We start from the raw sequence: 13,786 nt of genomic DNA on the forward strand, positions 1-13,786 counted from the left end.
GGCTGTCGTGGCTACTCCGCCTTGTACTCAGGCACTGGAACGTACCGGGTGCTCAATGAACGGTGCCCGTTGACCAGCTATCTTCAGAGGGTCACTCAAGCACGTGCATGAAAACACGTTTGCAGCTGGGTGTGGTGGCACATGCCTGTCATCCTAGGAACTTGGGAGGCTGAGGCAGGAGGAGCACACGTTTGATCCCGGGACCAGCCTGGGAGACGCAATGAGACCCTATCTCAAAATGAAAAATAAAAGGGGCTGGGGTTGGAGCTCGGCGGGGAGCCTTGTCCAGCCCCCGAGGTCCCAGTTCGATCCCCAGCACAGGGAAGAAACTGCAGAGGGCCCTGCATGTGGAAAGTTCTGGATAAAAGGCCCCTAACTGCTACTTTCTCATCTGTGACCACACCGCACGACAGAGATCGTTTCCTATCTTCACGCCAACCCTGCAAGTCCCGCTTTCTAGTTTTCCTTTGGCAATGAGGAATTGTCCCCGACAGGTAAAGTGATTTCTCTGAGGTCGCGCAGCACCTGTTTTTAGTCCCTGTGAGGACTGGGTAGGTGGTGATGAGCAGAAGGGGCTCCCTGTCCAGGCTGGGTGACCTAATTCCTCTGGGTCTGTCTTGCATCAGGGAAAGGGGAGGGACTGGAGGCACGCCCACCGCGGATGTGGCACTGCCGCCGTGGACCACAGGGGCGTGGGGGGTGGGGACGGGAGGGCCCAGCTGGCTCCAGGGTCTCTGATAACATCGGTGATGCCTCATGCCGGGGTCCCCCTCCCTGCCTCCAGGGCTGGCCCCCACATTTCCCATTACTTCACCCCACCCAGGTCGGGTGAGGCTGGAGCTGCCTCAGTGTGGGATCCTGTCCAAAGCCAGCCCAGCCCTGAGCAGCAGGACGTGCTGGTCTCCCTGGGCACCACCCCAGGGGGCTTCCCCTCCTCCTTCATTCATTCCACGACCATTCCTTGAACTCCCACCAGGAGCTCGAGGATCTTTCCAGTGCCCTGAACAACATTCCTACCTCTGTGGGGTATGTCCAGTGCCAAGATCTGCAAGGGGAGGGTTGGAGAACTAAGTACCTTGGACTGGGGAGCACACCCACATCTAGGAGCTCGGGAAACTGTTGTAGAAAACAGGGCTTGTGCCAGGCCCAGTGGTGCAAACCCATGATCCTGGGGACTGGGGAGGCCGAAGCAGGAGGATCGGGAGTTTGAGGCCAGCCTCAGCAACTTAGCGAGACCCTGTCTCAAAATAAAAAATAAAAGGGCTGGGAGTGTGGCTTGGTGGTCGAGCATCCTGGGTTCAGTCCCCAAGAAAGGGAGGAAGCAGGAAGGGCAGAAACACTCATAACCACGCCTGGGAGCCCCACACCGACGTGCAGACAGCGCAGGGCTCTGGGATCATCCTGTGTCCTTGTATCAATAGAACCTGGGAGTGGAAAATCAAGGTGGCAAAGGCAAGGAAGGAGGGTGGGAGGTGAGGAGGACTGAGAGGAAGAGAGGCAGGAAGGGGTGGGGCGGAGGAATCCATCGCCCCCTCGGAAGGACTCGGTTTAGGGGCCCTTTCCCTCCCACAGTCCACACCCCAGCACCCTCCTCTCAGGCCACTGTTTCATTTCTGGGTTTGTTTGTTTGTTTGTTTTTTATACCAAGGATAAAACCCAGGGCACTTAGCCACTGAGCCACATCTCCAGCCCTATATTTTAGAGACAGCTCTGTATTTTAGAGACAGAGTCGCAATGATTGCTTGGTGCCTCGCTTTTGCTGAGGCTGGCTCGAGATCCTCCTGCCTCAGCCTCCTGAGCCGCTGAGATTACTGACGTGGCCACCATTTCCGTCTCACTTCTGTTTTTTCACTAACTAATTTCCTGATTTATTTATTGTCTCTGCCTTCCCCCACTGGACTGGGGCTTCCCTGAGGACAGGGGACACCTGTTTTATCCCTGTGTCCCTGGCAATTATCACGCAACACATCCAGCAGAGCGCAGAAAGTGGGCTGAATCCATCCGCGCTGTGACGCCTGCAAGCGCCTCGCTCCACCTCCTCATCGCTGAGGTCCAACCCCACCACCCACGCCTGGCCTGTCACCTTCAAGGATAGTCACCTGCGTCCATTGAACACCTGCCCACTAGCGCTGGTCCTGGGCAGGGTGAACAGAACAGGCGCCAGCCACAGCACAAGGCTGACTCGGGAAGGCCAGATGCCGCCATTGTTGCTAAGCACTGGGAACCAGGACCCCTCAGCTCGTGGGTGAGAGGCTCTGGGACCAGGTTCTTTGGCATGCTGTGTGACCCTGGGGAAGGAGCTTGCCCCTTCTGAGTCTTTATTATCTGTTGGGGGACATGAGGGTAACTACTGCATAGGATTTTTTACGAGGATTATATGAAGTGCTAGGTATTAAATAAAATTAATAAGTGTCAAATCAATAAACAAGTACCACTTCTGCATTTCTGTGCTCCTTTAGATTCTGATGATAATAGTTTCAATACATTTAATGCTTAGAAGTCCCAGAAGCTGTGAGGTTCTGTTATATCTCTATTTTTAAAAAGAGATCTACATCATGTACTATAAAATCCACTTTTAAAGAAATCAATTCAGTGGTTTCCAGCGTACTTCAAGGTCTTATAACCACCACCTCTACCTAATTCCAGAACGTTTTTCTTACCCCCAAGTGGAGCTTGCCCTCAGCCTCCCAGCCCTGCACGCTCAGATGCACGCCTGTCCCTGGACTCCCGGTCCTCGACGTCTCCGGTTACTGGTCACGCTGTGGCCTGTGTCTGGCTCTCAATGAGCACAAGGTCCTCCGGTCCATCAGCCCTCGCTCCTGCTGGTGGCGGAGGGATCTCCAGGTGTGCGTGCCTGGGCCAGCCCCTGCGTGGCCTGGGAGCTGACACCCTGACACCTGCCCTGAGGGTGCTTGCTGAACGGACGCAGTGCGTGGTGGCCTTCCCCAGCACATCAGCCCCTCTGCATCTCCAGAGCCCAGGATGGCGCCTGGCACGGGCCCTGAGCTCAGTCATCCTTGTGGGAACAGAATGGAGAGGTCGCTGTCCCACGGGGGACCCTCCCCCCCGCCCGGTGGGCAGCATGGGATCGTCCACAGGAGGAGAGAGGTCCCGAGGGAACATCAAGTCCGCACCGGGTTGCATCGAGTGTGTCCATACTCTATTCGTCATGTCTTCCCTGCCTGAGGACGAGGACTGCGCCCCCCAGAGGCCCCGGGTCCTCACTTGCTGGTCAGTGGGGAGGAAGGCAGAAGAGGGAGGTGCCGCCAGATCGCTAGTGTGCTTGTGTTAGGGTCTGCCCGGCGCACATAACCAGAGGCCCAGAGAGGGGTGACTGTCCCCTGGGCCACACAGCACTCACAGAAGAGCTGGGACCCGCAACACTGCAGAGGCCAGCAGCAGGAGGCTCAGGGAGGAGGCGGACAGCCAGCACCCCTTCCCACTGTCCCTGCTCTGGTCTCTCTTCAGTGCCCCGGGCTCCTGCTCCTCCTCGCCTCCTGCCTTTCCCCAGACAGGTAGGCCGCCCCTTTGTTCTTTAAGGGGGTGAAAGAGAGTCTCCTGAAGAGGAGGAGATGCAGACCCCAAAGCAGCAGCCTCCGGGAGCCGGGGGCCTTGACCCTTCCACCCGAACCACTCGGAAATCCAAACTCTCCAGCCCAGGAGGAGGCCAGCAGGCCAAGAGGAGGCCAGCAGGCCAAGAGGGACAGGTGCTAACTGGAGCGACCCCACCCTGACTTCTGCCCTGCCCTCACCTGCTCAAGGTAGCACTCGCCTTGACCTCTGCTCCTGTCGGGTGACCCCTCTCGGCTCTCCTGGCCCACAGCTGACGACCAGGCGACCTCACACCTCGGCTCTCAGCTGCTGGAAGCTGCTGGTGACTCCCGAGGGCACTGATGGACTCCGCCTCAGCCTGCCTTGCTGATTTGGCCCAGAAACCTCCCCAGTCCTTCCTCTCACTCTGGCAGCCTGCGCTCTGGCTTCAAACCACCTGCTGTTTTCTAACAGGATGTGCTTTCTTGCCTCGGGGCCTTTGCCTCTGTCATGCCCCTTGCCCAGCAGCCTGAGAGAACATTCGCTGCAGTCCTGAGACTCGTGCGCCCTGCCCCCTCGACCTCTCCTCCCCATTTGGCAAGCGGAAGCCTGGTGCCCCACCCTTACAGCTCCCACCCCCAGCTTCTGCTGGTTCCTCCAGCTGCCTCAAGCTCACCATGGGGTACAGGAACACACCTCTGATTCTGGACACACCGCTTGCACACGGCCTGAGCGTGCTGAGCCTCTCTGGAACCTAAGGATCACCCAGCTCTCCTTGGTGTGTAGCATTTTGTTGAAAGAATGAGCTTGCCAGTGAACACAAGATGAATTTCTAGCACTCCAACATGGCAGTTAAGATACGTTTGTTGGAGCAAGGTGCGGTGGCCCACGCCTGTCATCCCAGCAACTCAGGAGGCTGAGGCAGGAGGATCAATAGTTTGAGGCCAGCCTCAGCAAGTTAGAGGCCCTGAGCAACTTAGTGAGACCCTGTCACAAAATAAAAAATAAAAAGGGCCGGGATGTGGCTTGGTGGTTAAGTGCCCCTGGGTTCAATCCCCGGTACCAAATAAAATGTTTGTGGGCGGTGGGGTGTAGATCCATGGCGGCGCCTTGCCGAGCTGCGGGACTCCTCACCAAGTGCTGGTCCCCCTTTCTCCTCACATTCCAGCCCCAGAAACAACTTTCTCCCTTCCCAATCTGACCAGCTCTGCTTTGACTTCCAGAATTTTGTACATCCTTTTCGCCTCTTCGGGTCTCCACTTCCAGACTCCACCGTGCTCAGGGAACTCCTAGGTACCCTTCCTCACGAAGCCTCCCGACACCTGGGCTGAGTCCTTTGCCCTTCCCTTCTACGACCTTGACCGAGCAGCTGGGCTCTGCCTCCTGCCCCGACCCAGCTCTCTGCAAGCAGAGAAAGATTCCTCTTTGGAGTGACAGTCTCAACGTGAATCATGATTCATAAGCAGGCCACGATGAGATCAATGTGAACAGGTTTTGAAAACGTTTTCTGCTGCCTACTTTGACCTTCGTTGACATTCCTAGATCAAGAGCTCTTAAATAGCTGCACAGAATTTCGCCGAAGTGTATTCAGCCCCACAGACAGGCAGCGGGCTGCAGCTTCCATTTTATTTATTCATCTATTTATCACGATTCCAAATGACTCAAATGTATACAAGCCTTGTCTTTTGGGTTGATTTCTTTGATACAGATTCCCAGAGGCGCAATGACTCATTTGGAACTGGGTCGTCATTTGTAAATGGATATTTGTGTCCCTAGACGCAAATCATCAGGGTGCACACAGGAGACGGCAGCAAGAAGATGTGTCACATCCACTAGGAAGAAACTGTTTATTTTAGGCCTGGGGATATAGCTCAGTGGGTAGAGTACTTGACTCACAAGCACAAGGCCCTGGGTTCAAATTCCCAGCACCGCAAAAAAAAAAAAAAGAAAAAAGAAACTGTTTATTTTATTCTATGTTAATCTATTTTATTGTTTTGAATAGGGTCTCACTTTGTTGCCCAGGCTGGCCTTGAACTCCTGGGCTCGAGTGATCCTCCTGCCTTAACCTTCTGAGTAGCTGGTATAACAGACAAAAGTCACCACGCCTGGGTTAAACTCTTCATTTTTTTAAGTTACAGTATTTTTATATCTTTATTTTGTTTATTTAATGTTATGCAGTGCTGAGGATTAAACCCAGTGCCTCTCACGTGCTAGGCTAGAGCTCTACCACTGAGCTACACCCCTAGCTCCCTTAAACTCACAGTTTTTTTATTTTCCTGTACCAGGGCTTGAGCCCAGGGGCCTTAACCACTGAGCCACATCCCCAGTCCTTTTTTTATATTTTATTTAGAGACAGGGTCTTGCTGAGTTGCTTAGTGCCTCACTAAGTCGCTGAGGCTAGCTTTGAACTGGAGATCCCTCTGCCTCAGCCACCTGAGCTTCTGGGATTACAGGCATGCACCATTGAGCCTGGCTTTAACTCACTTTTAATCCCTAATTCAGAGCAAAGAATTCGATCCCCTTCCTGTTCTCCATTTGAGCGGTTTTTTTACGTGTGAGTGTATCAAAGGTGGGCAGACCGCGCCCCTGAGCCTAATTCAGCCCAAGCCGCGTATCATATGCTTGGCAAGCTAAAAGGTAACGCGAATGGTGAAAATTATTTGGCAAGGTGTGAAAATGATAGGAAATCCGTGTTGCAGCATCCATAAATAAAGTTTTCTTGGAACACTGCCACATTCAGTCACTTACAGATCTCCCAGGAGGCTTTGAAGCCATCAGCAGAGCTGAAGAGTTGGGACACAGAACATATATCCCATATAGTCCAAAGTATTTACTAGCTGGGTCTGTGTAGAACAAGTTTGACAGTCCACCCCACCCCCCTGAATGATATAATTATCACTCAGCAGTGTTTTGGAGGAGAAAACCTTGGGGAAACACTGTATGTGTGTGTGTGTGTGTGTGTGTGTGTGTGTGTGTGTGTGTGTGCGCGTGCGTGCACTGGGGAAGAAGCCCAGAGCCTCACACATGCTATAAGCACATGCACTACCACTGAGCTGCACCCCAGCCCCTTTTATGTTGAGTCCTTGCTAGGTTCCGGAGACTGGCCTCAAGCTTGTGATCCTCCTGCCTCAGCCTCCAGAGTCACTGGGTGACGCACAGGCACCACCGCGCCCACTGAGGAACCTTTTCTAACACACCTGGGATTCCACTTCTCAACCCCTAGTTTGATCTTTCAGTATCAAAAGCAGGGTTAATCCCGGCAGATAGTCTCCTCCTCCAGGAAGCCTTTCTTGACCCCCTAAGGAGGCTCCCTGACCACCTTCCCAGCAGCCTCTGTGCCCCACATCACAGCCTTTTCCACAGAGGAGAAAAGATCCAAGCACACACTTGCAGCAGGAAAAGGAGGAGGTCGGCGACTGGAGGTGCAGGTCCCAGATAAGACACTGGGCCGTCTCTTTCCTAATCTCCGTCCTGACTTTAGAAAGCTTGAGGCCGCCCGCAGCCTCCCAGGGTGTCCACAGGGGCAGGTTAATGGAGGATCCTGTGTGAGAGGGCAGCGCTGGACCCTCCCCGACTCTGTCAGTACCCTCTCCAGGCCTTCTGCAGGGACCCCTGTGGGGACGGGCCCAACAGAGAACATTCTGGGCCACAGGGGCTCCCGGGAAACACAGAGAGAAGAGTCCCAGAACCCCCACCCCTCTTCCCAGCCTCTGATGAGCAGCACATTCATCCCCTTCCCAGAATATATATGGGACAACTGAGGACCAGAAAGGACATCTCCAGCCGGGGAGGAGCGAGCTCCAGGGAGATCAGGAGGAGCCACTGGGTCTCACATTCCCAGCTCCTGGAAGCCACTAGTTCAAAGCTAACATGGCCAGAGCAAACCCGGGCATCCTAGAATTGAGCTCCCCACATTTTTCAGTTCCCAAAAAAGTTTCCTAGAGTCATCAAGTTCAAGTTCACCCTGGTCGTGCGTGCCAGGTGACCCTAAGCATGTCTTCTGACCTCTGAATACCAGCTTCCCCAGGTAGAAGATGGGAGGGTGTCCTGCGTCATCGCAAAGATTCAAGGAGGCTCTTCAGGTAAAACTCAGTACAGTGCCTGGCACACGGCAGGTGCCCGGGGAAGTGCCCAGAGAAGGCACACCCACCTGCAGACTGTGCAGTGCGCGGAGCTGAGCCCCGCCGTGAGAGCCTGCCTCCCTGGGCACCGCGGTCCTGCTCAGGAAGAGCTCCGCTGCAGGTGTCTTTCTATGATGCCACATCTCTCAAGCTTTGGTTCAATGCCATGTCATGTACCCACCCTGATTTTTAAGCACTTCCAGTGTTGTGTTGTAGCAGACCTCGGGAGGATGACTGACCATCTCACTGTGCCCAGAACCAAAGAATTTGGGGAGGTGAAACTTTCAGTGCTAAAACTAGGATAGTCCCAGGAAAACAAATGATTTGCGCTGGGCTGGAGGAGCCTCGAGAACAAGCCAGACACAGTCACCTCCTCCACGAAGCCTTCCCTGATCCACCCTTACTGACTCGGAGGCCTCCTCTGGGTATCCTCACAGCTGCCTGCGCACCCCCCATTACAGCACCATCACCCGGGTTGCAAACGCCTGCACAGCTGTGTTCCCCGCTCAGAGCAGCAGCCTGCTCCTCCCTAGCCCGGCTGCATTTCCTACTATGGAGGGCGATGCCAAATAAAGACAAAATAAATGAATGAAAGCTGACACTCCTTGTCTAACCGATGAGAAGACGGAGCCACACACAGGCTGGTTGCGGATTTCCCAGCGAGGATGCAGAGAAGCCGGGTCTCGAACTCGCGCCTGGTGCGACCCCCGCCCCCAGCCCGCATGCGCTGCCCGCCTCACCGTGTTGTAGAACTCGGCCACCAGCGGCGAGTGCTGGAAGTTGCTCTCGCACCAGTCCACCTCGGAGCTCTGGTACTCAAAGATGCTGGGCATCCTCACGGCACCTGCCACCTGCTCACTGTGCCCGGGAGAGACAGGCAGGCAGAGCAAGTGAGCCCAGGAGTGCCCGGCCCAGCTGAGGTGGGAGAGGACAGCTTGGTGCCCCGCGGCAGGCCAAGAGGAAAAACCTGCTGGGCAGCTCCCTGGTTGCGCCAGGGCAGCCTGGCTGATGCTACGCAGTGGTGGTGGTGGCCTTGGGCACCAACCACGGAGCTGGCACTGCTCAGGTGGGGCGCGGGTGAGCAGGGAGGAAGCCTCCCATTCCGACTCCCAAGTTGGGAGCCATGGACTGATCTAGAATGGTAAGGCAACAGAGTCCTCCATGGTAAGAGTACCATGCTCTCTGATTCACAGATGAGCAAACCGAGGCAGAGAGAGCAAAGTTAGTCGGTGGTAACAACCAGGCCGGTTCTGAACCTCAGGCTCCTACCATTAGGCCTTACTGCCTGGGCACCATTCAAAGCCTGACACTGGAGCTGCTGTTGGACACCCACTCCAATGGGCTTGGCTCCGCCCACGAGAGCCCTTGGCTAGGAGACTCTGTCCTATTGTTTCCGCTTTGGGGACCTCTGTTTTCCTGTCTCTACTGTGGAAAGTGGGCTGGACGGAAGCCACTTCTCATGGATGGTCAAGACCTCAAGTGGGCTTGGGTGCCATGGCCCACAGCTATATCCCAGCGACAAGGAGATGAGGCAGGAGGATTGCAAGTTTGAGGCCAGACTGAGCACCCTAGTCTCGCTTGTCTTTAAACGGGGTGGTGGTGGCTGGGGCAGAGCACTTGCTCAGCACACGTGGGGGAGGGAGATGTGGAGTTACAAATCTGAGGTCCCCAGATCTGGCTTCTAGGAACTGAGGGCCTCTGAGACAGACAGATAAGCTGGGCCTGGATTTCTGACCTCCTTGATTTCCTAAACCATGTGACCTTGGGCAAGTGGATGCACCTCTCTGATCCTCAGCTTGCTCACCTGTAATACGAAATGACCTTTATAGATGGAATTGTCACAAAGAAATGCGGCAGGTGGAGGGCTTGGCTCGCTGTCTGGATCAGAGGAGGCTTTCAGGAAGTGGTAGTGGTGTTCCTTAGTGCAGGTGCCCTTGAGCTTTAAGGCAAGCCCGAGGGACGGCGACGAGGATGGTGATGAGGAAGGGCACACTAACTTCACACCCACGCCAGACTCTTCTGGGTGTTCGGCATTCAGTATTATCTCGTTAATGTTCCTAACAGCCCTGAGACAGGAGCTGCTTTTTCTTCTGATGGCTAATAAGGACACAGACGCTCAGAACTGAAGCAACTCACCCAGGTCACATATCTAGAAAGGGACAGCCGGAGGCCGGCCATGTCGCCTCCGAGCCTGTTTCCTTGCCTGCAAAATGGGGACAGCAGTGGTCCCTGCTTCCCAGGTTCCTTGTGTTTTCTCCAGCCAGATGACCGGGCCCCACGGAGGCTGTGTGGCAGGAGGTGACTCCTCTGCACTCTCCTCCTTGCAGGGACCGGCTCAGAGCTGGTGTCTGACGCCTCCTGACACACAGTCTCTCCTGGGGTCCCGCCGGACTTGCCACACAAGGCGCATGCGCGGGCCTCGCCCTTGACACAGGTGCATCTTCGGAGCAGGTGGGGTCGCCGTCTCATTCACTGCAGGGTCAGACGCTTCTTTCATTAAGTAAATGTATTTAAGCTTCATAATTATGGTGTTGCTTACACAAATCTGTACACGTGATGAAATCCCATCAACGCCCTCAGCCAGGCTTGTCAGAGCTGTTGAAATCCGAATGCGGTCTCTAGATCATATCAGTGCCAACTTTCTGGTTTTGAAATGGTGTTGTTATGTAAGATGTCACCACTGGAAAAGTTGCTCTTTTCCTGCTGCTGGGGGTTGAACCCAGGGCCTCGTGCGTGCTAAGCATGTGCTCCCAAACTGCCTGCCCCCCAACTCCTGTGCTGCTCTCACACCTTCCTGCAAGACCGTGATTCTTCTAAAAAAAAAAACAAAAGATTTTTAAAAGTGTCGATTTGGGGCTGGGGGTGTGGCTCAGTTGGTAGAGCACTATGCCTATCAAGCATAAGGCCCTGCGTTCAATCCTCAGCACTGAAGAAAAAAAGTGTTCATTTATATTTTTTCTCTTTTCTTTTCTTTTCTTTCTTTCTTTTTCTTTCTTTCTTTCTTTCTTTCTTTCTTTTTTCTTTTCTCTCTCTCTCTTTCCTTCCTTCTTTCCTTCTTTTCTTTCTATTTCTCTCTCTCTCTCTCTCTCTCTCTCTCTCTCTCTCTGTCTCTGTCTCTCTCTCCCCCTCTCTCTTCTCTTTGTGCTGGGGATTGAACTCAGGGACCCTACCACTAAGCAATATCCCCAGCCCTTTAATTTTATCTTGAGACAGGGTCTCACTGAGTTGTTTAGGCTGACCTTGAACTTATAATCCTCCTGCATCCTGAGTCGTTGGGATGACAAGCATGGATTAGGGTTTTTATCGACGTGTGAATGGAGAAACAAAACACAGTCTCTTTGTACAATGGAATATTATTCAGCTTTTAAAAATGGCAAAAATTCTGACCATGAGAACATTATGTTATAATGCCGTATTGTCACATGTTTGGAAATTTGAATGATTCAAGTGAAAATCACAGTACATACAACTGGCTACGTAAATAGGTCCAAAGCATGAGCAGGGGACTCGTGAATGTCATGATCTGAGGAGCTCTGGCAACTTCAAGCATTTCCTTGACAGAAAGGAGGATTGAGGACAGGAAGGACAAAGGTTGCATCCAGCCCAGGCACCACCTGGCTACTCGGGAGGCTGAGGCAGGTGGACCACAAGAAGCCAGGAGCAGAAGGCCAGCCTGGACAACACAGCAAAACACTGTCGCAAGAGAAAAAAAAAGTTATATCTAAAATCTCCAGGTAGAAGGTTTGATCTGGACACGCCTCAGATCACATGTGGGGTGGGCCAGGGCAAGTGACCTCAAACTTTCAAGAAGTCCCTTACATTGGCTTCTAATGGGGGCTAACTCCATGGCCCATTTGGAAAAGTTTTGCTAAATAAAATACAGGAAGCCCAGTTACATTTGAATTTCAGATAAGCTGTGCGATGAATAACTTTTAACATAAATAGGCTCCAATATGTTGCATGGGGCCAACTTGTGCTAAAAAACGATTCCTTGCGTATCTTCAGTAGGGCGCTGTGTTTTCATTTGCTACACCTGAGATGCCTAACTGGGAAGCACAGGCAGCGGTGTCTCTCAGATGCCACACCTGGTATTAACAACTGGGGCTCAAAATAGAAGAAAAGTGGTACGGACATTTTTTCTTATAATCATCCCCTAAACAATACAGCAAAACAATTTGCACGCATGAACATTGCCTTAGGTATTACAAGTCCTTTAGAGACCATTTGAAGTTTCTGATAGAATATGTGTAGGTTTTATGCAGAATAAATTGTGCCATTTTATATGAGGGACTTGAACTCCAGGATTTTGGTATCCACAGGGGGTGCTGGTACCAATTCCCTGTGAATACCCAGGGACCACTGCCTCTTTTTAACTGAGCCCCTGCCCCATTCATCCCTCCAAACAAGAGCTCCAGCCTGGCACAGTAGTGTGCACCTGTAATTCCAGCAACTCAGGAGTCTGAGGCAGGAGGATGGGCCAGTTTTAGGCCAATCTGGGCAACTGAGCAATATCCTCAACAACTTCACAAAACCCTACCTCAAAATGAAAAAATAAAAAGCGTTGGGAATGTAGATCAGTGATAAAGCACCCCTCGATTCAATTCCCAGGAACAAAAAAGAAATTTCAATAAAATAAAAAAGGTTCAGGAGGTAGCTCAGTGGTAAAGTGCCCCTGGGTTCAATCCCCAGTCCCATAAATAAATACATGAAAACATAAATAAATACATAAATAAATAAATGAGAGATAGAGAGTTCGCCACAGCTGCCATGAAACGGCACTATGTCACTCCCTATTTCTGCTTTTTCCCAAATCCAGCAGCCCCAAGTGGCTATTGTGAGGTCAACCCTTTTTCAGGGTCTAGGACTGGGCCCAGGACTCGGAGGGGCTGGGCAAGGGCCTGGCCCCTGAGCTCCCTCCCCGCCCGCAGTTCACCTCTGTCTCACTCTTCCTAACGTCACTGCCGGCATCGGGGTACTGCAGGGGGCTGCTTCCTACCATCAATGCCGGGGATCAGGGTACTGCAGGGGGGCTCTTTCTACCATCATTGCCGGGGATCAGGCTACTGCAGGGGGGCTCTTCCTACCATCACTGCTGGGGGGCACTTCCTACCATCCTTGCCGGCATGGGTACTGCAGGGGGGATTCTGCCAGGTTGCAGGCTCAGAAGCTCTAGGTGTATCACTGTGCCTTCGATGGCAGCTGCGCTCCAGGTGGTTCAGTGGGAAGGAGGGACTCTGCCTGTTCTCCCCTGCTTTCTCCTGGAGGGGAAAGGAGAAGAGAGGGACCCGTGTGGCTTGGATCACATTCCCCAAAAAGCTGTATGGAAGAATGCAATGGGACCTGAAACGGGAACAAGGACACCAGGGTGGGCTCCCATCCAACACGACGGGCATCTGTCTACAAAGCAGACTTGGGACCGACAGGCACAGGGGAAGTCAGCTAGAGACACAGGCGGAAGCCAAGTGCAGGCACAGGACAGGAGCAAAGCGTCCATGACTCAAGATGTCAAAGGCCACCAGAGGCTGGAAGGAGGCAGGAGCCCCCTTGGTAGATCAGAGGGAGCGTGGCCCTCTTGACAGCGTGGTCTTGGACGAGCAACCCGCAGAGCAGTGAGAGGCTAAGCCGCAGTTCCAGGCCCCAGGCGGTGGTTCTGTCCCCTCCAGGCACCGGGGCTGGACTTCAGGATCACCCTCAGTCACCAAAGTCCGTGGATGCTCCAGTGCCTGGTGCTTGTCTCTGAACATTCTGCCTGTTTCCATGGTGAACCCTCTGGATTCCCACCCGGGCTGGGGTACACTTCACGCCCGCAGGATTCTCTTTTTGCCTGAGACAGTTTCTGTGGCTTCCAACCAACAAACCCGACAGGCACACATTCCTGGTCATTTTTTAATTGAGTGTCAAACACCGTTCTGGCTATTGACTTGTGGTGGATTAAACAGAGAAAAGTCCTTGCTCTCCTGGGCTTCCACCTCAGGAGGCCTTTTGTTGTTGTTTTTGAGATAGGATCTCAATAAGTTGCTTAAGCCCTTGCTAAATTGCTGAGGCTGGTCTTAAATTGCAATTCTCCTGCCTCAGTCTCCCAAATTGCTGGTATTAAAGGTGTGCACCACCTAGCCCGGCAGTCCAGAGTCTTG

The 13,786-nt window shown here is 53.2% G+C and overlaps 1 protein-coding gene across 3 annotated transcripts in view; it reads right to left on the reverse strand.

Annotated features, from left to right (window-relative positions):
• Positions 1-8,567, reverse strand: part of Acer1 (alkaline ceramidase 1) — a 23,149-nt gene extending 14,582 nt beyond the window's left edge. Inside the window, exon 1 of one of the 3 annotated variants that reach the window (XM_047532474.1) lies at positions 8,393-8,567. In XM_047532474.1, coding sequence (XP_047388430.1) covers positions 8,393-8,485 — 93 coding nt within the window. In that variant the 5' untranslated portion in view covers positions 8,486-8,567. Of the gene's footprint in view, positions 1-3,752; positions 3,956-8,392 lie in introns of those variants that run through there. The other 2 variants (XM_047532472.1, XM_047532473.1) reach the window with 2 other exon arrangements.
• Between the last annotated feature and the right edge of the window lie 5,219 nt (positions 8,568-13,786).

Source organism: Sciurus carolinensis, chromosome 17, assembly GCF_902686445.1.
Source record: "Sciurus carolinensis chromosome 17, mSciCar1.2, whole genome shotgun sequence".
NCBI lineage: Eukaryota > Metazoa > Chordata > Mammalia > Rodentia > Sciuridae > Sciurus > Sciurus carolinensis.